This window comes from Salvelinus alpinus, chromosome 3 (assembly GCF_045679555.1).
Source record: "Salvelinus alpinus chromosome 3, SLU_Salpinus.1, whole genome shotgun sequence".
Lineage (NCBI taxonomy): Eukaryota > Metazoa > Chordata > Actinopteri > Salmoniformes > Salmonidae > Salvelinus > Salvelinus alpinus.
Window position 1 is genome coordinate 49415527 of NC_092088.1, and position 24877 is coordinate 49440403.

General features: G+C 40.5%; 2 protein-coding genes across 2 annotated transcripts; both read right to left on the minus strand.

Annotated features, from left to right (window-relative positions):
* Nucleotides 1-2920: 2920 nt before the first annotated feature.
* LOC139570876 (zinc finger protein 180-like) lies at nucleotides 2921-12760 on the minus strand. The gene is made up of 2 exons (XM_071393173.1): nucleotides 12107-12760; nucleotides 2921-7965 (listed from the first exon to the last, which is right to left on the minus strand). The coding sequence occupies exon 2, from the start codon at nucleotides 7901-7903 to the stop codon at nucleotides 7046-7048; it is 858 nt and encodes a 285-aa protein (XP_071249274.1). The 5' UTR covers nucleotides 7904-7965; nucleotides 12107-12760; the 3' UTR covers nucleotides 2921-7045.
* Nucleotides 12761-19491: 6731 nt separating this feature from the next.
* LOC139570875 (zinc finger protein 883-like) lies at nucleotides 19492-23606 on the minus strand. The gene is made up of 2 exons (XM_071393172.1): nucleotides 22931-23606; nucleotides 19492-20737 (listed from the first exon to the last, which is right to left on the minus strand). Exons 1-2 carry the CDS (start codon nucleotides 23304-23306, stop codon nucleotides 19788-19790), a joined length of 1326 nt encoding a protein of 441 aa, XP_071249273.1. The 5' UTR covers nucleotides 23307-23606; the 3' UTR covers nucleotides 19492-19787.
* Nucleotides 23607-24877: the final 1271 nt, after the last annotated feature.

Here is a 24877-nt window from a genome sequence, read left to right on the forward strand (position 1 = left end):
GAATTTGATGAAAATGACGATAAAAAGGGAGATGGTGTGTTGAAGAAGACTGGGGTCAAGTACAGACAGAGTGAGATGTCCGCCAGACCGAGCTCTGGATGTGAAATGAAAGTGAATGAGGGAGATTTAATTACACTTTGGATGGTGTATCAATACTACCAATCACTACAAAGATATATGCGCCTTCCTAATTCATGTGCCAGAGTGACTTTTAAACAGTTACAGTTTAATGGCAGTGATAAGAGAAAACGGAGAATGGATCAACAACATTGTCATTACTCCACAATACTAACCTAATTGACAGATTGATCAAATGGAAGCCTGTACAGAATAAAAATATTCCAAAACATGCATCCTGTTTGCAACAAGGCACTAAAGTAATACTGCAAAAAATGTTGCAAAGCAATTCACTTTTTGTCCTGAATATGAAGTGTTATATTTGGGGCAAATCCTATATAACACATTACTGAGTACCACTCTTCATACTTTCAAGCATAGTGGTGGCTGCATATTGTTGTGGGTATGCTTGTAATCGTTAAGGACTGAGGAGTTTTTCAGGATAAAAATAAACGGAATGGAGCTAACCACAGGCAAAATACTAGAGGAAAACCTGGTTCAGTCTGCTTTCCACCAGACACTAGGAGAGGAATTCACCTTTCAGCAGGAGAAAAACATTGAACAAAAGGCTAAATCTACACTGGAGTTGCTTACCAAGAAGACAGTGAATGTTCGTCAGTGGCCGAGTTATACCAAATCTACTTGAAAATCTATGTCAAGACCTGAAAATGGTTGTCTAGCAATGAACAACATACAATTTGACAGAGCTTGAAGAATTTTGAAAATAATAATGTGCAAATGTTGCACAATCCAGGTGTGTAAAACTCTTAGAGACTTACCCAGAAAGACTCACAGCTGTAATCGCTGCCAAAGGTGCTTCTACAAAGTATTGACTCAGGGGTGTGAATATTTATATAAATGAGATTTTTCTGTATTTCATTGTCAATAAATTAACAAACATGTCTAAAAACATGTTTTCACTGTGGGGTATTGTGTGTAGATGGGTAAGAAAAAACTTTTGAGTTCAGGCTGTAGCAACAAAATGTGGAATAGGTCAAGGTGTATGAATACTTTCTGAAGGCACAGTATATAGACAATTTCACGGCACCAGAGTAACGCTGAGACTCGCGTCATGGGTCCTTGATCTGTACTATACATAAATGCATAATTATGAATGCCCTTCTCTTCATGGTGATGTGTCCTGAATAGGTACACAAATGTAGAACAATTTAATATCCTCCCTTTGCATGTTTGGGTATTATTCTGTAATAACAGGACCAAATCTGTACCAATCATAGACATCTATGTTTCACAAGTTTGGACATCACAGCAAAGTACATTAGAGTTCAGTACAGTAGAGTTCAGTAGAGTACAGTAAAATAGAGTTGAATATTTCATTTAACCTTTATTTTGACAAGTAGTCATGCTGAGACCAAGGTCTCTTTTACAGTACAGTACAGAACAGTAGAGCAAAGTACAGTAGTGCACAGTAGAGTACAGTACAGTAAAGAGTATAGTTCAGTACAGACAAGTAGAGTATATTACATTATACTGCACTCTACCCATGTGTGCTCTAGTCTTCTGTACTTAACTATACTCTACTTTTTACTGAATTGTACTCTACTGTACTGTACTGTAACTGTGGTTTGTGACTGTTATGAATACCCGTTGCGTCCAATTCAGTTGCAGTCATTCTGTTACAGATTTTGTACCAGAATGACACATTTGAATCACTTAATAATTCATAAACAAAATTGTTATCAGTAAAAACATGAACTAATTCGATGGTCTATCTTTACTTGTTACTTCTGTGAACTCATAATCCTCCCTCATGAGGGACATAAATTAGAGAATATCTTAAAGATATGTGGGTTTCAAGTGTTTCCAAGCGCGTGGAATAGAGCGCGTTCTTTTGTATTTTTCGACGATTTATGATGATTCTCCGTCTTAAATGTAATGTTTATTTACGTATTAGGGTACCTAAGGTTTGATTATGAACGTTGTTTGACTTGTTTGGAAAAGTTTATTAGTAACATTTGGGATTCATTTTGTATGCATTTTGATGGAGGGAAACTGAATGGATTATTGACTGAAGCCCGCCAGCTAAACTGAGTTTTTATGGATATAAAGAAGGACATTATCGAACAAAATAATCATTTGTGATGTAACTGGGACATTTTGGAGTGCCAACAGAAGAAGATCATCAAAGGTAAGGCATTTTTATATCGCTTTTTCTGACTTTCGTGTCGCACCTGCCTGGTTGAAATATGTTTTTCATGTGTTTGTATGCGGGGCGCTGTCCTCAGATAATCGCCGTAAAGCCTTTTTGAAATCTGACACAGCGGCTGGATTAACAAGAAGTTAAGCTTTATTTTGATGTATTACACTTGTGATTTTATGAAAGTTAAACATTTATAATACTGTAGTTTGAACTTCGCGCTCTGCAATTTCCCCAGATGTTGGCCAGATGGGACGCTACCGTCCCACCTGCCCATAAGAAATTAAATATAAATGTTGATATTAGTTGGCAGGGGCCTTTACTTCAAAATGTTTTGAGGCATTTCTAATACCCCCCAAAATATAGACTCTTCGCTTTCATTTGACACTAAATTTGATATGCTCCTATAAACTTCACGTTGGTGCTCATGGTTCCTTTTACATGGAAATCACCATAAAATAAACATTGATTAGTGGCTAACACAAAAATATTAAATTTATTTATATTCAGATAAATATACTGCAGAATTCAAATCCTTTTTTACAATCAACACAAGTTTTCTCTGACAGTGGAATAATAACGATGGGAATATTCATGAGGTAGTGAATGTTTTTCATGTCAACTATTCAATGTTATCAGAACAAATCAAATCAAATCAAATTTTATTGGTCACATACACATGGTTAGCAGATGTTATTGTGAGTGTAGCAAAATGCTTGTGCTTCTAGTTCCGACAGTGCAGTAATATCTAACAGTAATCTAACAATTCCCCAACAACTACCTAATACACACACATCTAAGTAAAGGGATGCAATAAGAATATATACATATAAATATATGGATGAGTGATGACCGAGCGGCATAGGCAAAATGCAATTGATGGTATAAAATACAGTATGTACATATGAGATGAGTAATGCAAGATGTGTAAACATTATTAAATTGGCATTATTAAAGTGACTAATGATCCATTTATTAAAGTGGCCAATGATTTCAAGTCTGTATGTAGGCAGCAGCTTCTACTGTGCTAGTGATTGCTGTTTAACAGTTTGATGGCCTTGAGATAGAAGCTGTTTTTCAGTCTCTCAGTCCCAGCTTTGATGCACCTGTACTGACCTCGCCTTCTGGATGGTAGCGGGGTGAACAGGCAGTGGCTCGGGTGGTTGTTGTCCTTGATGATCTTTTTGGCCTTCCTGTGACATTGGGTGCTGTAGGTGTCCTGGAGGGCAGGTAGTTTGCCCCCGGTAATGCGTTGTGCACACCACATCATCACATACTGAACATACTGAACAAGAATATAAATGCAACAATTTCAAAGATTTTACTGAGTTACATTTCATATAAGGAAATCAGTCAATTGAAATAAATGCATTAGGCCGTAATCCATGGATTTCACGACTGGTAATACAGATACAGTTGAAGTCGGAAGTTTACATACACTAAGGTTGGAGTCATTAAAACTAGTTTTTCAAACACTCTACAAATATCTTGTTAACAAACTATAGTTTTGGCAAGTCGGTTAGGACATCTACTTTGTGCATGACACAAACAGATTATTTCACTTATACACTGTATCACAATTCCAGTGGGTCAGAAGTTAACATACACTAAGTTGCCTTTAAACAGCTTGGAAAATTCCAGAAAATTATGTTATGGCTTTAGATGCTTCTGATAGGCTAATTGACATCATTTGAGTCAATTGGAGGTGTACCTGTGGATGTATTTCAAGGCCTAATTTCAAACTCAGTGCCTCTTTGCTTGACATCATGGGAAAATCGAAAGAAATCAGCCAAGACCTCAGAAGAAAAATTGTAGACCTCCACAAGTCTGGTTCATCCTTGGGAGCAATTTCCAAACGCCTGAAGGTAACACGTTTATCTGTACAAACAATAGTACGCAAGTATAAACACCATGGGACCACGCAGCTGTCATATCGCTCAGGAAGGAGACGAGTTCTGTCTCCTAGAGATGAACGTACTTTGGTGCGAAAAGTGCAAATCAATCCCAGAACAACAGCAAAGGACCTTGTGAAGATGCTGGAGGAAACAGGTACAAAATAATTTATATCCACAGTAAAACGAATCCTACATCGACATAACCTGAAAGGTCGCTCAGCAAGGAAGAAGCCACTGCTCCAAAACCGCCATAAAAAAAATTGACTACGATTTACAACTGCACATGGGGACAAAGATCGTACTTTTTGGAGAAATGTCCTCTGGTCTGATGAAACAAAAATTGAACTGTTTGGCCATAATGACCATCGTTATGTTTGGAGGAAAAAGGGGGAGGCTTGCAAGCCGAAGAACACCATCACAACTTTGAAGCATGGGGGTGGCAGCATCATGTTGTGGGGGTGCTTTGCTGCAGGAGGGACTGTTGTACTTCACAAAATAGATGGCATTGAAGGAAGGAAAATTATGTGGGTATATTGAAGCAACATCACAAGACATCAGTCAGGGAGTTAAAGCTCGGTCGCAAATGGGTCTTCCAAATGGACAATGACGCCAAGCATATTTCCAAAGTTGTGGCAAAATGGCTCAAGGACAACAAAGTCAAGGTATTGGAGTGGCCATCACAAAGCCCTGACCTCCATCCCATAGACAAATTGTGGGCAGAACTGAAAAACCGTGTGCGAGCAAGGAGGCCTACAAATCTTACTCAGTTACACGAGCTCTGTTAGGAGGAATGGGCCAAAATTCACCCAACTTATTGTGGTAAGCTTGTGGAAGGCTACATGAAAGATTTGACCCAAGTTAAACAATGTAAAGGCAATTCTACCAAATACTAATTGACTGTATGTAAACTTCTGACCCACTGGGAATGTGATGAAAGAAATAAAAGCTTAAATAAATCATTCTCTCTATTATTCTGACATTTCACATTCTTAAAATAAAGTGGTGATCCTAACTGACCTAAAACAGTGAATTTGTACTTGGATTAAATGTCAGGAATTGTGAAAAACTGAGTGTAAGTATTTGGCTAAGGTGTATGTAAACTTCGACTTTAACTGTATATACGAAGACGGGGGCCCCTCCTGTACTCACTGTTCACCCAAAACTGTGTGGCCACACGACTCCAACACCATCGTTAAGTTTGCTCATGACACGATGGTGGTAGGCCTGATCATCGACAACGATGAGACTGACTATAGGGAGGTCAGAGACCTGGCAGTGTGGTGCCAGGACTACAACCTCTCCCTCAACGTCAGCAAGACAAAGGACCTGATTATGGACTACAGGAAACGGAGGGCCGAGCACACCCCCATTCACATCGACAGGGCTGTAGTGGAGCGGGTGAGAACTTCAAGTTCCTGTGTTTACATCACTAACTATGGTCCACACCCACCAACACAGTCGTGAAGAGGGCACGGCAATGCCTCTACCCCCTTTAAGAGCCTTAAAATATTTGGGCCCGCAGATCCTCAAAGTTCTACAGCTGCACCTTTGAGAGCATCTTGACTGGCTGCATCACCGCCTGGTATGGCAACTGCCTGGCATCCGACCGCAAGGCGCTACAGAGGGTAGTGTGTAAAGCTCCCTGCCATCCAGGACCTCTGTGCCAAGTAGTGTCAGAGAAAGGCCCTAAAAATGGTCAAAGACCCCAGCAACAGACGGTTCTCTCTGCTACCGCACAGCAAGCACTACCGATGCACCAAATCTGGAACAGGACCCTGAACAGCTTCTACCCCCAAGCCATAAGACTGCTAAATAGTTAGCCCGGGTAGCCATTTGGTTAACTATCTATCCTGTTGCCTAGTCACTTTATTCCTAGTTAAATGTGCATATCTACCTCAATTACCTGGCACCCCTGGCGCATCGACTCGGTACTGGTATCCCGTGTATACAGCTAAGTTACTCATTGTGTATTTATTATTTCTCTATTTTCTTTCTTTCTGCATTGTTGGGAAGGGCCCGTAAGTAAGCATTTCACTGTTAGTGGACCCCTGTTGTTTACGAAGCATGTGCCGAATAACATTAGATTTTGATTTGATATACAATTAAATGTTGTGTGGCATGAACAAAAACACCAATTCTCAGTCAAAAACAGAAGTCAGAACACAGCCTCTCTATTCTAACAATAATAATAGATGTAATTTATGTAGCCCTTTTAATCACAAGAAGAATCTTAAAGACAAGTTCATTGGCTGCATGGTTATCTCTGTATAGATTGATACATACAGTGCATTTGGAAAGTATTCAGAACGATTTACTTTTTCCACATTTTGTTACATTATAGCCTTATTCTAAAATGTACATATATTTTTTTTTTATCCTCATCAGTTCTACACGCAATACCCCATTTGCAAATATTTCTAGACCTGTTTTCGCTTTGTCATGATGGGGTATTGTGTGTAGATTGATGAGGAAAACTATTTATTTAACTCATTTTAGAATAAGGCTGTAACATAAAATGTGGAAAAAGTCAAGAAGTCTGAATACTTTCCAAATGCACCGTGTGTCTGTCTGTGTGTGTGTATATATATAATCAATACTTAATTACATAACAAAAAGAGTTCATGATATATATATATATTTTTTTTTTTTATGATATAAAAAAGATGTACAGGAAAACTCTACTTAGGCTTCTACTACGGCGCCATGGCAACTATAGAACAATTATTCTCATGTGATTTCAGGTCCTCTTACCAGGAAAATGTCTTCCCACAATAAGCACAGTGGTATGTCTTCTCCTCCCAGGTATTTTCTCATGCTCTTTCAGACCCCTTAACTTGGGGAAAAAATACTTTCTACACTCGGAACAGATGTTGGGCTATTCTCTTTTGTGAGTCCTCTCATGTGTTTTCATGTGCACTAACTGTGTAAAAGTTTTTCCACACTGGGAGCATTGGAAAGGCTTATCTCCTGTGTGTGTCATCTCATGCTTTTTCAGGTTCCCTACCCAGGTAAAACCCTTTCCACACTGAGAGCAGTGGAATGTTTTTTCTCCTGTGTGTATTCTCTTATGATCCTTCAGATGCGATGACTTTATAAATCTCTTTCCACACTGAGAGCATTGGTAGGGCCTCTCTACATAGTGTGTTCTTTCATGCTTCATCAGGTCCCCTGATGAGAAAAAAAATGTTTCACACTGGGAACAATGGTAAGGCTTTGCTCTCGTGTGTGTTCTCTCATGTGACTTCAGGTTCCCAAGCTGGGTAAATTGCTTTCCACAGTCTGAGCAGTGGTAGGGCTTCTCCCCTGTGTGTGTTCTCAAATGCATTTTCAGGTTGCCTAACTTGATAAAACTTTTTCCACACTGAGAGCATTGGAAAGGCTTCTCTCCTGTGTGTATTCTTTCATGTATTTTCAGGTTCCCTAACTGGGTAAAACTCTTTCCACATTGGGAGCACTGGAAAGCCTTCTCTCCTGTGTGTGTCATCTCATGCCTTTTCAGGTCCTCAACCCTGTTAAAACTTTTCTGACACTGAGAGCATTGGAAAGGCTTATATCCTGTGCGTCTTCTTTCATGATCCTTCAGGTTCCCTAACTGGGTAAAACCCTTTCCACACTGGGAGCAGAGATGAGGCTTCTCTCCTGTGTGTGTTCTTTCATGATCTTTCAAGTTCCTTAACTGGGTAAATCTCTTTCCACAATGGGAGCAGTGGTGTGGTCTTAATGGTTTGGGCATCTCTGGGTCTGATACCCCTGGAGTACTCTTCCCTCTGTCAGAGTGAGAATCTGGTGTCTCTCCTGTCAAAGACAGAGTATTTAGTTAAATAATAAACATAGACTTGAATGAAACCTTCACATGATAAAACTGTCTTCCTTTGAGGTTTAATCCAAACTAGATCCCTCATAAAATGGTACACTTAGATTCTGGATGCTTATTGGTTTATAGCTGTTAGTAGGGATGTGCACGGTTATTTGAATATTAAAATGGACATTAGTATTCAAATACTTGTGTGAGTATGCATTTTGATGAAAAAAATAGGCCGATTTTAAACTGATGTTAACATTGAAAAGCCTTTCCTAAATTAAACAAAAATATGTAACATTGTTTTCAAGGTCACTTTTAGTAGCCAACCAGTAGCCTTCATGTGTGTAGCTTGTTGTTTATGTTGGCCAATAAAAAAGGTTTGGGAAATGAGGAGTAGGCCACAATGAGCAGCCAAAAGGTAGGCTGTTGTTTAATCTGAATGGGGTTGTGGAGAAAGCACAGCATGTAGCCTCAATTAGCCTAGCTAGCTATAGCCCTTGATCATGACTCCCAGTTCCATTACATTACACATAGATGTCATTGGATGAAGGCATTTTGTTTAGAGCCCTGACGACAGGTCTGAACATTAACACGAAATGGCTTGCGGTGCGGTTTTGGAAGCATAAGAACCTTATCTTTCATCTAAAAAAATATATAAAAACCAAAATGTTATCCATGATACACACCTTTATTTAGGGTTAGTGTTCCATATCTCCATGTTACAGCACTTGATTACAGAAAACAGACAGAAGTGACCACCTGTGCCAATAAGCTATCAAGTGTGCTCCGAACACCTTTGTGTAACTCGGGAAGTGTAGCAGAAGTGTAGTTTCGTCAGATGGAGGCACCCATAGCTGAAAGGATATGTGCAAACTGCTACAGTAAGTATTTTTTATTTGAAGGATTCTTTTTAGCTGATGAAAGATAAGGGCCATATGTTTCGAAAGCCGTATCGCAAGCGATGATTGTAAATCTTTCTTTTATTTTTTTAATATTTCACCTTTATTTAACCAGTTAGGCTAGGCGAGAACAAGTTCTCATTTACAACTGCGACCTGGCCAAGATAAAGCAAAGCAGTGGGACACAAACAACACACAAAGTTACACATGGAATAAACAAACATGCAGTCAATAATACAATAGAAAAAAGTCTATATACAGTGTGTGCAAATGAGGTAGGATAAAGGAGGTAAGACAATAAATAGGCCATAGTGGCAAAATATTACAATATAGCAATTAAACACTGGAGTGATAAATGTGCAGAAGACGAGTGTGCAAGTAGAGATACTGGGGTGTAAAGGAGCAAAATAAATAACAGTATGGGGGATGAGGTAGTTGGATGGGATATTTACAGATGGGCTATGTACAGGTGCAGTGATCTGTGAGCTGCTCTGACAGCTGGTGCTTAAAGTTAGTGAGGGAGATATGAGTCTCCAGCTTCAGTGATTTTTGAAGTTCGTTCCAGTCATTGGCAGCAGAGAACTGGAAGGAAAGGCAGCCAAAGGAGGAATTGGCTTTGGGGGTGACAAGTGAGATATACCTGCTGGAGCGCGTGCTACAGGTGGGTTGCTGCTATGGTGACCAGTGAGCTGAGATAAGGCGGGGCTTTACCTAGCAAAGACCTATAGATGACCTGGAGCCAGTGGGTTTAGCGACGAATATGAAGCGAGGGAAAGCCAACGAGAGCATACAGGTTGCAGTGGTGGGTAGTATATGGGGCTTTGGTGACAAAACACATGGCACTGTGATAGACTGCATCCAATTTGCTGAGTAGAGAGTTGGAGGCAATTTGTAGATCACATCGCCGAAGTCAAGGATCGGTAGGATAGTCACTTTTACGGGGGTATGTTTGGCAGCATGAGTGAAGGATGATTTGTTGCGAAATAGGAAGCCGATTCTAGATTTAATTTTGGATTGGAGATGCTTGATGTGCATCTGGAAGGAGAGTTTACAGTCTAACCAGACACCTAGGTATTTGTAGTTGTCCACATATTCTAAGTCAGAACCGTCCAAAGTAGTGATGCTGGACGGGCGGGCACGTGTGGGCAGTGATCGGTTGAAGAACATGCATTTAGTTTTACTTGCATTTAAGAGCAGTTGGGAGGCCAAGGAAGGAGAGTTGTATGGCATTGAAGCTCGTCTGGAGGTTAGTTAACACAGTGTCCAAAGAAGGGCCAGAAGTATACAAAATGGTGTCGTCTGCATAGAGGTGGGTCAGAGAATTACCAGCAGCAAGAGCGACATCATTGATGTATACAGAGAAGAGTCGGCCCGAGAATTGAACCCTGTGGCACCCCTATAGAGACTGCCAGAGGTCCGGACAACAGGCCCTCCGATTTGACACACTGAACTCTGTCTGAGAAGAAGTTGGTGAACCAGGCGAGGCAGTCATTTGAGAAACCAAGGCTGTTGAGTCTGCCGATAAGAATGTGGTGATTGACAGAGTCCAAGCCTTGGCCAGGTCGATGAATACAGCTGCGCAGTATTGTCTCTTATCGATGGCGGTTATGATATTGTTTAGGACCTTGAGCGTGGCTGAGGTGCACCCGTGACCAGCTCGGAAACCAGATTGTATAGCGGAGAAGGTATGGTGGAATTCAAAATGGTCGTTGATCTGTTTAACTTGGCTTTCGAAGACCTTAGAAAGGCAGGGTAGGATAGATATAGGTCTGCAGCAGTTTGGGTCTAGAGTGTCTCCCCCTTTGAAGAGGGGGATGACCGCGGCAGCTTTCCAATCCTTGGGGATCTCAGACGATATACGAAACAGAGGTTGAACAGGCTAGTAATAGGGGTTGCAACAATTTCGGCGGATAATTTTAGAAAGAGAGGGTCCAGATTTTGCAGCTCTTTCAGAACATCAGTTATCTGGATTTGGGTGAAAGAGAAATGGGGGAGGCTTGGGCAAGTTGCTGTGGGGGTAGCCAGGTGGAAAGCATGGCCAGCCGTAGATAAATGCTTATTGAAATTCTCAATTATCATGGATTTATCAGTGGTGACAGTGTTTCCTAGCCTCAGTGCAGTGGGCAGCTGGGAGGTGGTGCTCTTATTCTCCATGGACTTTACAGTGTCCCAGAACTTGTTGGTGCTTGTGCTACAGGATGCAAATTTCTGTTTGAAAAAGCTAGCCTTTGCTTTCCTAACTGCCCGTGTATATTGGTTCCTAACTTCCCTGAAAAGTTGCATATCATGGGGGCTACATTTATTGGTTTTCTCCCCAAAGTTGCAAAGGAAATGTTGTGACCTATTTAATAAACATAGACCAGCAAAATGAATAAAATACTATGGTGGTATAGCAGGAACAGCAGCTTCTAGTGGTCAAAAGATGGTACTTCCTACTACATTATGGTAAATAATGCAAGCAACTTCAATGACATTTCTCTGAATAAGAGAAGAAAAATTCACAGGGAATAGGTTACTTAGTATGGTGAAGAAATACTCCAAGCCACAGCTTCATACTACTTGTCAAACAGAGAACTGATACCGTATACTGGTTGTTGGGTGGGATTTGGAGTGTGTGGGGGGGGGTCCATAGGCTACTTTTGACTTTTTTTATTTTATTCCTCATGTTTTACATATTGTTAGGAAGAAGTTTGGTCCACATCGGATGTTGGGTACTTCATTTATTTGAATATTATCTGAATCCTATCAATTAAAATGGCCAATTTGTGTGCAATCAATTAGCTTAATTTCCCTGAGATAAAATATTTTTACCAAATAATGTTTCAGGAATCCCAATCTTACCTGTTTCTAACTACAGAAAAAATGTCAGAACAAACAGATGGTATGTGTCATGTTTTGCTGAAATGACATGGAACGACTCTACAGAAAGAGATATTCAGAGATTCATGTTTTGTTGGTTGCACCTACTCTTTGCAGTGTTAACAATTAACTCCTACAGTACAGAACGACATATTCAAGCTTAGAACTTCAGTAGAATGGCCTTTTTAAACCACTATCATGTGTATCTTTATGGATGGACAGTCCATGTATCCATCATTTTGCCTGTGTAATGGAGAGTGGTAAACAAGTGTCAAGACAGCCATTTTGTTGTTGTTTGAATCCCAGAGTGGCCTTTTAAAACCACACATCTGTTTAACTGCAGAGTTTGTGCCCCTGTTTATAGGGCAGTGCTTACTGGTGTTAATCAGATCTCTAGTCTTCTCCTCATCCTCATTCTTATCCTCCTCCAATGTGACGGTAATCTCCTCCTCCTTCACTCCAAAAATGTCATCCTCTTCTTTCACTGTGCCAGTAATCTCCTCTTTTACTCCAAAAACGTCATCCTTCTCTTCCTCTTTCACTGTAACGTCTTCCTCTTTTACAGTAACATCCCCCTCTTTCACTATGTAAGCTTCTTCCACTTCTTTCACTGTGAATTATTTTTCTTCTTCTTTCACTGTAACAGCCTCACACTCTACTTCTTTTTTGACAGTGACAGCCACTTCCACTTCCTTCTGCTCTTCTACGATAGTTTCTTTCTCGGTCCAGCCAAGCCCTCCTTCTTTAGCAGGATAGGAGTAACTCTGTGATCCCATGGTAGGGGATGTTAGCTAGCTAACGTTAGGTAGCTAGTTAGCATTAGCGACTAGACTAACGTCACTGCGACCTCAAGCTAATTTAACCAGCCAGCGCTGACTAACAACGATGTAAATATTACATTAAATTGGGTAACTAGATGCGACAGAAGCGTGTTTAAAACACAGTGACTGATATACATCAAAAGCGCTCCAACGTTTCGGCTGTGTTCGCTAGCAAACTCCCGGGTGGTTTAGACTGGTGTGAAGCTAGCATAAATAAGTACTTCTGGGTCACGGTATTGGAATCCTTCAGAATAAGAGTTCCGTCCTGTAAATAATATAATTGGGGTGACAATGATTGAAAATGTGCACAGTTATCGATATATGTTGTACTACTTATCATACAAAGAATAATTACAAGTATTTTCTATAAGATGTTGGGTGATTTATTTAATATTTTGTCGATTTTTTGTCAAACCTAAAAGCGCAACAATGTTTATGTGGTGTACTCCTATCATTTATTGCACTGTAGGAGCTTCTTTCAGAGGATCATCGCTGCTGATTTTGCAGCCCTTAAAGAGTTGCCAATCAGCTTAAATACAATAGTTGTTTAATATTGGACATACATGTTACACTGAACACAATTTTCTATACGTTGTGTTCAGTAAAAGGAGGGTCTCTTCTACGCATGAGTCCTTAAATTTCCACATCCACAGAGTTTACACCCAGAGGAGCTTTTGAAGCTCATTTTGCGAACCTTAAAGAGTGGCCAATCAGCTTAAATCCAATTGTTTTCTGTAAATTCTGTTGCAGTAAAAGGGGGGTCCATTCTACTCTGGAGCACTTATAGTTTCCAAATCCACAGCGTTTACACCAAGAAGAGCTTCATTGCTCATTCTGTAGCCCTTAAAAAGTGGACTATCAGCCTAAATCCAATCGTTTTTTTCAAATTGGATATACAGTGTGTGTGTGTGTGTGTGTGTGTGTGTGTGTGTGTGTGTGTGTGTGTGTGTGTGTGTGTGTGTGTGTGTGTGTGTGCGTGCGTGTGTGTGTGTGTGCGTACCAGTTTGGACACACCTACTCATTCAATGGCATTTCTTTATTTTTACTATTTTCTACATTGTATAATAATAGGGAAGACATCAAAACTATGAAATAACCAAAAAAGTCTTAAACCAATTAAAATATTTTTTAGATTTTATATTCTTCAAAGTAGCCACACTTTTCCTTGTTGACAGCTTTGCAAAATCTTGGCATTCTCTCAACCAGCTTCACCTGGAATGCTTTTCCAACAGTCTTGAAGGAGTTCCCACATATGTTGAGCACTTGTCGGTTGCTTTTCCTTCACTCTGCGGTCCAACTAATCCCAAACCATCTCAATTGGGTTGAGGTTGGGTGATTGTGGTGGCCAGGTCTTCTGATGCAGCACTCCATTACTTTCCTTGTTCAAATAGCCCTTACACAGCCTGGAGTTGTGTTTTGGGTCATTGTCCTGTTGAAAAACAAATGATAGATTAAATGAAGCGCAACCAGATGGGATGGCGTATCACTGTAGAATGCTGTGGTAGCCATAATGGTTAAGTGTGCCTTGAATTATAAATAAATCACTGACAGTGTCACCAGCAAAGCATCCCCACACCATCACACCTCCTCCATGCTTCACAGTGGGAACCCGAGTGGCGCAGAGGTCTAAGGCACTGCATCTCAGTGCTAGAGGTGTCACTACAGACCCTGGTTTGATTCCAGGCTGTATCACAACCAGCCGTGATTGGGAGTCCCATAGAGCGGCACATAATTGGCCCAGCGTGGTTAGGGTTTCATGGATTCAATAGGCCAAAGGACAGAATTCCACTGATCTAATGTCCGTTTCTTGGCCCAAATAAGTCTCTTCTTATTATTATTGGTGTCCTTTCAGTAATGGTTTCTTTTCAGCAATTCGACCAAGCAGTTGATGTGGAGATGTGTCTGTCACTTGAACTCTGTGAAGCATTTATTTGGGCTGCAATCTGAGATGCAGTTAACTCTAATTAACTTATTCTTTGCAGCAGAGGTAAATCTGGGTCTTCCTTTCCTGTGGCGGTCCTCATGAGAACCAGTTTCATCATAGCGCTTGATGGTTTTTGCGACTGCTCTTGAAGAAACTGAAGAAAAAGTTCTTGAAATATTCGGCATTGACTGACCTTCATGTCTTAAAGTAATTCACTTTCCACAAATTAACTTTTAACAAGGCACATCTGTTAATTGAAATGCATTCCAGGTGACTACCTCACATCTAAAATACATTTTGATCTATTTAGCACTTTTTTGGTTAGTACATGATTCCATATGTTTCATTTCATAGTGTTAATGTCTTCACTATTATTCTACAATGTAGAAAATAGTCCAAATATAGAAAAACCCTTGAATGAGTATGTGTGTCCAAACCTTTTACTGGTACTGTATATATATATATATATAATTTTAATAAAGAATACTGTAAAGTCCATTATTCATCTGAAGAGTATGAATTGGGCTGTTTGAGAAGGTTATAATCCTAATCAACCTGCATAAACATTGTTTTGAAGTACAATAGATCAAAATAGCTCCTGGAGTAGGTCAAAGTTGTGTGGTGTAAAACCTTGGTAAAGCATGGGTGGAGTAGGCTTTGTGATGCTCACATAATTTTCCTTTCTTTTTTCGGCATCAGACCCATGTCTACATCTCACATAAAACATACAGTTGAAGTCGGAAGTTTACATACACGTTAGCCAAATACATTTAATCTCAGTTTTTCACAATTCCTGACATTCAATCCTAGTAAAAATTCTCTGTTTAAGGTCAGTTAGGATCACCACTTTATTTTAAGAATGTGAAATGTCTGAATAATAGTAGAGAGAATGATTTATTTCAGCTTTAATTTCTTTCATCACATTCCCAGTGGGTCAGAAGTTTACATACACTAAAATAGTATTTGGTAGCATTGCCTTTAAATTGTTTAACTTGGGTCAAACGTTTCGGGTAGCCTTCCACAAGCTTCCCACAATAAGTTGGGTGAATTTTGGCCCATTCCTCCTGACAGAGCTGGTGTAACCGAGTCAGGTTTGTAGGCCTCCTTGCTCGCACATGCTTTTACAGTTCTGCCCACAAATTTTCTATATGATTGAGGTCCGGGCTTTGTGATGGCCACTCCAATACCTTGACTTTGTTGTCCTTAAGCCATTTTGCCACAACTGTGGAAGTATGCTTGGGGTCATTGTCCTTTGGTAGACCCATTTGTGACCAAGCTTTAACTTCTTGACTGATGTCTTGAGATGTTGATTCAATATATCCACATAATTTTATTCCTCATGATGCCATCTATTTTGTGAAGTGCACCAGTCCATCCTGCTGCAAAGCACCCCCACAACATGATGCTGCCACCCCCGTGCTTCACGGTTGGGATGGTATTCTTCGGCTTGCAAGCGTCCTCCTTTTTCCTCCAAACATAACGATGGTCATCATGGCCAAACAATTCTATTTTTGTTTCATCAGACCAGAGGATATTTCTCCAAAAAGTACAATCTTTGTCCCCATGTGCAGTTGCAAACCGTAGTCTGGCATTTTTATGGCGGTTTTGGAGCAATGGCTTCTTTCTTACTGTGCGGCCTTTCAGGTTATGTCAATATAGGACTCGTTTTACTGTGGATACAGATACTTCTGTACCCGTTTCATCCAGCATCTTTACAAGGTCCTTTGCTGTTGTTCTGGGATTGATTTGCACTTTTCGCACCAAAGTACGTTCATCTCTAGGAGACAGAACACGTCTCCTTCCTGAGCGGTATGACGGCTGCGTGGTCCCATGGTGTTTATAATTGTGTACTATTGTTTGTACAGATGAACGTGGCACCTTCAGGCATTTGGAAATTGCTCCTAAGGATGAACCAGACTTGTGGAGGTCTACAATTTTTTTCTGAGTTATTGGCTGATTTCTTTTGATTTTCCCATGATGTCAAGCAAAGAGGCACGGAGTTTGAAGGTAGGCCTTGAAATACATCCACAGCTACACCTCCAATTGACTCAAATTATGTAAATTAGCCTATCAGAAGCTTCTAAAGCCATTACATAATTTTATGGAATTTTACAAGCTTTTTAAAGGCACAGTCAACTTAGTGTACGTAAACTTCTGACCCACTGGAATTGTGATACAGTGAATTATAAGTGAAATAATCTGTCTGTAAACAATTGTTGGAAAAATTACTTGTGTCATGCACAAATTAGATGTCCTAACCGACTTGCCAAAACTATAGTTTGCTAAAAATAAATTTGTGGAGTGGTTGAAAAATGAGTTTTAATGACTCCAACCTAAGTGTATGTAAACTTCCGACTTCAAGTGTAAGTATTCAGACCCTTTGCTATGAGACATGAAATTGAGCTCAGGTGCATTCTGTTTCCATTAATCATCCTTGAGGTGTTTCTACAACTTGATTGGAGTCAACCTGTGGTACATTCGATTGATTAGACATGATTAGGAAAAGCACACACCTGTCTAAATAAGGTCCCACAGTTAACAGTACATGTCAGAGGAAAAACCAAGCCATGAGGTCAAAATAATTGTCTGTAGAGGCACAGATCTGGGGAAGGGTACCAAAGAATTTCTGCAGCATTGAAGGTCCCCAAGAACACAGTGGCCTCCATCATTCTTAAATTGAAGAAGTTTGGAACCACCAAGACTGATCCTAGAGCTGGCCGCCCGGCCAAACTGAGCGATCGGGGGAGAAGGGTATTGGTCAGGGAGGTGAACAAGAACCCAATGGTGGCTCTGACAGAGCTTCAGAGTTCCTCTGTGGAGATGGGAGGACCTTCTAGGACAACCATCTCTGCTGCACTCCACCAATCAATCAGGCCTTCATGGTAGAATGGCCAGACGGTAGCCACTCCTCAGGAAAAGGAATATGACTGCCCGCTTGGAGTTTGCCAAAAGGCACCTAAAGGACTCTCAGACCATGAGAAACAAGATTCTCTGGTTTAATGAAACCAAGATTGAACTATTTGGCCTGAATTCCAAGCATCACGTCTGGAATAAACCTGGCACCATCCCTACGATGAAGCATGATGGTGGCAACATCATGCTGTGGAGATGTTTTTCAGCGGCAAGGACTGGGAGACTAGTCAGGATCGAGGGAAAGATGAACGGAGCAAAGTACAGAGAGAGCATTGATGAAAACCTGCTCCAGAGTGCTCAGGACCTCAGACTGGGGCGAAGGTTCACCTAAATACAGGACAACAACCCTAAGCGCACAGCCAAGACAACGCAGGAGTGGCTTCGGGACAAGTCTCTGAATGTCCTTGAGTGGCCCAGCCAGAGCCCGGACTTGAACCCGATCGAACATCTCTGGGGAGACCTGAAAATAGCTGTGCCATGAAACTCCCCATCCAACCTGACAGAGCTTGAGAGGATCTTCAGAGAATAATGTGAGAAACTCCCTAAATACATGTATGCCACGCTTGTAGCGTCATACCCAAGAAGACTCGAGGCTGTAATCGCTGCCAAAGGTGATTCAACAAAGTACTGAGTAAAGGGTCTGAATACTTTTGTAAATGTGATAATTCAGTGTTATTGACTTTTAGAACATTTGCTAAAATAAAACATTTGCTTTGTCATCATGGGGTTTTGTGTGTAGATTGATGAGGAATAAAAAAAAAATCAATTTTAGAATAATACAAACATAACAAAATGTGGAAAAATAAATGGGGTCTGAATAGTTCCCGAATGCACTGTATAATACATAAGCTTGGTATGGCCACTGCACCACCCTTGATCGCAAGGCACTACAGAGGGTGGTGTGGACGGTCCAGTATTTCACTGGGGGCGAGCTCCATGCCATCCAGGACCTCTATACCAGACGGTGTCAAAGATCCCAGCCACCTAAGCCATAGACTGTTCACTCTGCTACCATACAGCAAGCGGAACCAGAGTGTGAAGTCTGGGACAAAAAGGCACCTGAACAGCTTCTAACCCCAAGCCATAAGACTACCGAACAGTTAATGAAATGGTTACCCAGACTATTTGCATTTTCCCTTTTTTGCACTAACTCTCTTACACCGACTTTATGCACACTCACTGGAATGACACAGTCCGGTGAATCTCAATAAAATAAGACCGCAGGAGGCCGTTCAAACTGACATACTCCATATTTAGTTCATGTTTAAAAAAATAAAAATAAAGTCCGCTTTATACAATTTGATTTCATGTGACATGAACAAAAACACAATTTCTCAGACAAAAATATGTGATAAGTGTGGGAGCAGCATCTGTGTTTTCTCATGAACTTGAAGTGATACATTCCATCCCACACTGGGAGCAGTGGTAAGGCATCTCCCCTGTGTTTATTACCTCATGGTCTTTCAGGTTCTCTAACTGGGTAAATATAATTCCACACTAACAATGTTTTCATCCAATATTTTTATGCGAGTAAAGTCATGCCGTATAAAAACAAATTCAAAACAGATGTGATAGAAACAGGGAGTGTTGGTACAATTTCATAAATGCCGACGGACAACTTGTTCGTTCAACTTGGTGGGATTTTTTGTGTCTGTAAAATGAACTACGGAACAATTCTGGTGAAAACACTTTTATGCACAAATATTGATAGAATAACCATCATGTTGAAGCAAAGTTGCAGTGACATGAAGATATGTTGTGTGGTCCTCCCATCACGACTTCAAAAAGCATGCAGTTTATTAGGCTACACATGAAATAAGTTATGATTAACTTCCCATGGTGGTGAAAGTGCACGGTGATGAGCTTGATGCTTTCCAATAAATATTGAGTGTCTTAATTTGTATGCTGGCGACATAATGAACAGTGCTTGGCTGCCAATTGACAAATAAAATTGATCTTGCTCTTATCCACAATCTCATCATGTAGGCTACCCTCTGCACTGCATCTACTAGCTGTTGGCTAGAGCGCACGTGCCAAGACCAGTGGGCACATATGCTATTTATTGCAGACTTTTTGTGCCAAAATCATCGACAGAGATAAAAATGGGATGGAAACATTTACTTTTTATTTTATTTGGTAGGCCTAAATGAAAAGTTATACGACTTAGTGCTTTTTATGTGCACTATGTCATCACGTATAGCTTTTTATTTGCAACAAGTCAGTTTGATGGAAATACACCTCTGTTGGGAAAATGTGAATATTTTTCATGCATATTTTTGAATATTCGCATGAAAATCTGTCACAAATTGGATGGAAACCTAGCTACTAGGAGCATTGATACATTTTCTCTCTGATGTGGATTATTTCATGTGATTGCAGTTGCTTTAAACAGGTACATTTCAATCCACAGGAGGAGCAGTTGAAATAGGTTTCTCGCTTGTGTGTCTTTGCTCATGTTGTTTCAGTTTCCCTAACTTCTTAAAAGTCTTTTCACAATGAAAACAGTGGAAAGGCTTCTCTACTGAGTGTATTCTTTCATGTTTTTTCAGGTTACTTGATGTGGAGAAGTGATTTCCACACTGGGAACAATGGTAAGGCTTTTCTCCTGTGTGTGTCCTCTTATGTGACTTCAGGTACCCTGCTTGGGTAAAACCCTTTCCACACTGAGAGCAATGGAAAGGCTTCTCTCCTGTGTGTATTCTCTTATGATCTTTTAGGTTCCCTAACTGGGTAAAATTCTTTCCACACTGGGAGCATTGGTAGGGCTTCTCTCCTGAGTGTATTCTCTCATGTTTTTTCAGGCTCCCTAACCGGGTAAAACTCTTGCCACACTGGGGGCATTGATAGGGCTTCTCTCCTGAGTGTATTCTTTTATGTTCTTCCAGATGCCCTAACCGGGTAAAACTATTTCCACATTGGGAGCATTGGTAGGGCTTTTCACATAAGTGTATTCTTTTATGTTCTTCTAGATGCTCTAACCAGCTAAAACTCTTTACACACTCAGCGCATTGATAGGGCTTCTCTCCAGTGTGTATTCTCTCATGTTTTTTCAGGCTCCCTAACCGGGTAAAACTCTTTCCACACTGGGAGCATTGGAAAGGCTTCTCTCCTGAGTGCGTTTTCTCATGTGATTTCAGGGACCCTGATGAGGAAAATCTCTTTTCGCATTGGGAGCAGTGGTAAGGCTTCTCCCCTGTGTGCACTCTCTTATGTTCTTTCAGGTGCCCTAACTGGATAAATCTCTTTCCACACTGAAAGCAGTGATGTGGTCTTGCTGGTTTGGACGTCTCTGGGTCTGGTTCCTCTGAGGGACTCGTCCCACTTTCAGAGTAAGAGTCTGGTCTCTCCCCTGCCAAAGTAAAACAGAGTATTTAGTTAAACAGAGGGTCATTCCATGTCATTTCAGCAAGCCATGTCGCCCACCATCTCAGATTGTTCTGAAATCGTTTCTGTGGTTAGAAACAGATAAGTGTAGCATTCTTGAAACATATATATTTTTTAATATAATTTGATCTCTGAAAAATGAGCCACAGCTATTGTTTTTTCACCCAAAGTTGCAAAGAAAATGTGGTGATAGATTTAATAAACACAAGAGACCAGCAAAATGGATAAAAGGGTGTGGTGGTAGTAGAAGGAACAGTGGCCTCTAGTGTGCAAAACATGGTACTTTCAAACAGATTTTTGGTAAAGAATGCAAGCAACTTAAATGGCTAATTTCTCTGAACAGAGGGAAAAAACATCACCAGATTCACAGGGGATACATTACGAAGGTTGAAAAAGCAATAATCCAAGCTGCAGCTACATACTACTTGTCAGAGATAGAGAACTGATACTGTATACTGGTTGTTGGGGGAGGGCTATTGATCATTTTATTGGAATCCTCATGTCTTACTCATTGTCCAAATCGGATGTTAGGTACTATATTTATTTAAGATTATAAGAAGCGCATAAATTAAAATGGCCAATTTGTGTGGAATCAATTTGGGTGCAATCAATTAGCTGATCGTGGACTTTAGGAAACAGCAGAGGGAGCACGCCCCTATCCACATCGACGGAACCACAGTGGAGAAGGTGGAAAGCTTCAAGTTCCTCGGCGTACACATCACTAACAATCTTAAATGGTCCACCCACACAGACATTGTGGTAAAGAAGGCACAACAGTGCCTCTTCAAACTTAAGAGGCTAAAGAAATTCGGGTTGGACCCTAAGACCCTCAGAAACTTTTACAGATGCACAATTGAGAGCATCCTGTCGGGCTGTATCACCGCTTGGTACAGCAACTGCACCGCCCATAACCGCAGGGCTCTCCAGAGGGTGGTACGATCTGCACAACACATCACCGGGGGCACATTGCTTGCCCTCCAGGACACCTACAGCACCCAATGTCACAGGCAAAAAAATCATCAAGGACATCAACAACCCGAGCCACACTCTGTTCACCCCGCTATCATGTAGAAGGCGGTGTCAGTACAGGTGCATCAAAGCTGGGACCGAGAGACTGAAAAACAGCTTCTATCTCAAGGCCATCAGACTGTTAAACAGTCATCACTAGCACATTAGAGGCTGCTGCCTATAGGCATAGACTAGAAATGAGTGGCCACTTTAAGGAATGGAACAATAGTCACTTTAATAATGTTTACATACTGCTTTACTCATCTCATATGTACATACTGTATTCTATTCTACTGTATTTAGTCAATGCCACTCCAACATTGCTCGTCCTAATATTTATATATTTCTTAATTCCATTATTTTACTTTTAGATTTGTGTATTGTTGTGAATTGTTTGATACTACTGCACTGTTGGAGCTAGGAACACAAGCATTTCGCTACAGCCGCAATAACATCTGCTAAATATGTGTATGTCACCAATACAATTTGATTTGATTCCTCAGAGATCATATTATATTTAAACAAAATAAATGTTTCAGGAATGCTAAACTTGTATGTTTCTAACTACAGAAACGATTTCAGAACAATCTGAGATGGTGGGGGTCAAAATCCTATTTCTTGTGCTTTTTTAAGGTGGAATGACTCCAGAGAGACCAGGGTTGTATAAACGGAAGCAAACAGGCCAAATTGGAGGGGGGAGGGCAACTACCTGATCTTGTCTAATAAGAAATGCTTGTTTTCCTTTTAAGTTGCAAAAGGTTTTGCTACGGTGTGCACTAATGAATACGACCCTGAATGAAACATCCATATGATAAACCTGTCTGCCTGTGAGGTGTAATCCAAATCAGATTCCTCAATAATCTAAGGCCAAGTTTTTCACAACGACAAAGACAAACTGTGCAACAGATGAAATCCAAGTCTGGTATTGGCTTTTTACTAACACGTAGCATGTGTAATATTCTATGAACATTACCCTTGTTTTGGTACATAGAAATTAAACTAGTGTGAATAAACAACTATTATATTCATACCGTGTGCAGGTATTCAAATAAGATAGCTACCTTTATCATAGAAAGCATTAAGTGCTATTTTGTATGTATTTGATACATTGTTATGTTTTGTTGGTGAGAGTTTGAGAGACAGTACTTACTGGTGCTAATCAGATCGCCAGTCTCCTCCTCCAATGTGACAGTAATCTCCCCCTCCTTCACTCCAAAAACGTATTCCTCTTCCTTCACTGCGACAGTCATATCATTCTCCTCCTCTTTAACTCCAAAAACGGCATCCACATTTTTATTTTCCTCTTTGTCTTCTTTCATTGTAACGTCCTCCTCTTTCACTCGGAAAGCTTCGTCCTCTTCTTTCACTGTAACTTCTTTCTCTTCTTCTTTCACTGTAACAGACTCACCCTCTACCTCTTTTTTTACGGTGACGGCCTCTTCTTCATTCTCCACTTTCACGATGGTTTCTTTCTCCGTCAAACAGACCTTTTCTTTAGCAGAGGGGGAGTACATTAGTGAGCTCATGGTCGATGATATTAGTTAGCTAGCGACTAGCCTAAAGCTACTTTAACCAGCCAGTTAGCTGACTAACAACAACAATTGCAATTAAATGGGGAAACTAGTAGATACGACGGAAATGTTTCAAACACAGTGGTTAATAATCACCGAAAGCGTCTAAAGAGCTCCAATATTTCGGATATGTTGGCTAGCAAGCTACCGAGATGGTTGACCAGATTTTGTTGTTGTTGAAGAATCGTCCCGTCCACTAGATTATACGTCAGACTAGCAGCATCGCCTGAAAGACGCACATCGCCATCTGCTGACTAGAGTGGGTAACGCAGTTGGTAATTTGTATTTATTTATTTATTTTCTGACAAAAAGTATTTCATTAAATAATAGTATTATTTGGAAAGGTACAAAGTGAAGCATGTGTTAATCAGTCCAGAGTTATGGATGCAACGACGAGAAGAGTAAGACAATTCAGAGTATTGAGATTAACCCCAGGAATACCCATCCAGCAGTGGCGGTCAGTGCTGTTTAAATTGACTGAGGATTTTTTTTTTTCCTGAGCATGGCCTTATTTCTATTACAGTATATTGGATGACTCTCATTCATATTCAATTCACCCAGTTCAATGTAACAGCGATTTAGGCTACTACATGATACTCAACTTTTCCCTATAGCCATCATGAGGTTGCTAAAATCTAGCCTGATAGTTTGAGGTGACAGACAGTAATCACAGCCTACATCGTTGTCACCATATTAGCTAAAGTAACGTTATAGTCAGCATAGCTAATAGAACTAAAGTGTTAGTAAACCCTCTACAATCATGCAGTAAAGTTACAGTGTACAGTCAGTTAGCAGTTACACCTGCGGGCAACGGTGGCAATAAATGAGTAATACCAAAAGCTTACCTTGGCTTGGAAGAGTTCCAGTGTTGTGTTAGCTAGCTGGCTATGACTTTCCAACATAGCATCCCTCTGTTTGAGCAGGGTGTTTCAGCAGTCTAAACTAGCTAGCTGAATTTGCTAGCTAAAGAAGTGAAACTGAAAGTGGAAAAAAATGTCATTCTATCTATATTTCTCTCTTGCTTCTCCTTCATTTTGGAATAAATGATTTTGTTAAAAATTGTTCAACTATTGTCATTCTCTCTTTGAGTCAACTATTCACCACATGTTATACACTGCAGTGCTAGCTAGCTGTAGCTTATGCCTTCAGTACCAGATGAATTCTCTGACTGGGTGGACAACATGTCAGTTCAGGCTTCAAGAGCTCTGAGAGGCTGGAGGACGTCCTCTGGAAGTTGTCATAATTACTGTGTAATTCTGGAAGGGGGTGAGAACCATGAGCCTCCTAGGTTTTGTATTGAGGTCAATGTACCCAGAGGAGGACGGAGGCTAGCTGTCCTCCGGTTACACCATGGTGCTACCCTTCAGAGTGCTGTTGATGTTACTGTAGACCTTCTTTGCAAAATACTGTGTTTTCATCAATTATTTGGTGACATGGTTATATTTAGTATAGTTTTATCTAATAAGGATAACTTTGTAAATGTTTTACAATTTACATTTTCATGCAATTCCCTCAGGATGTTCCTC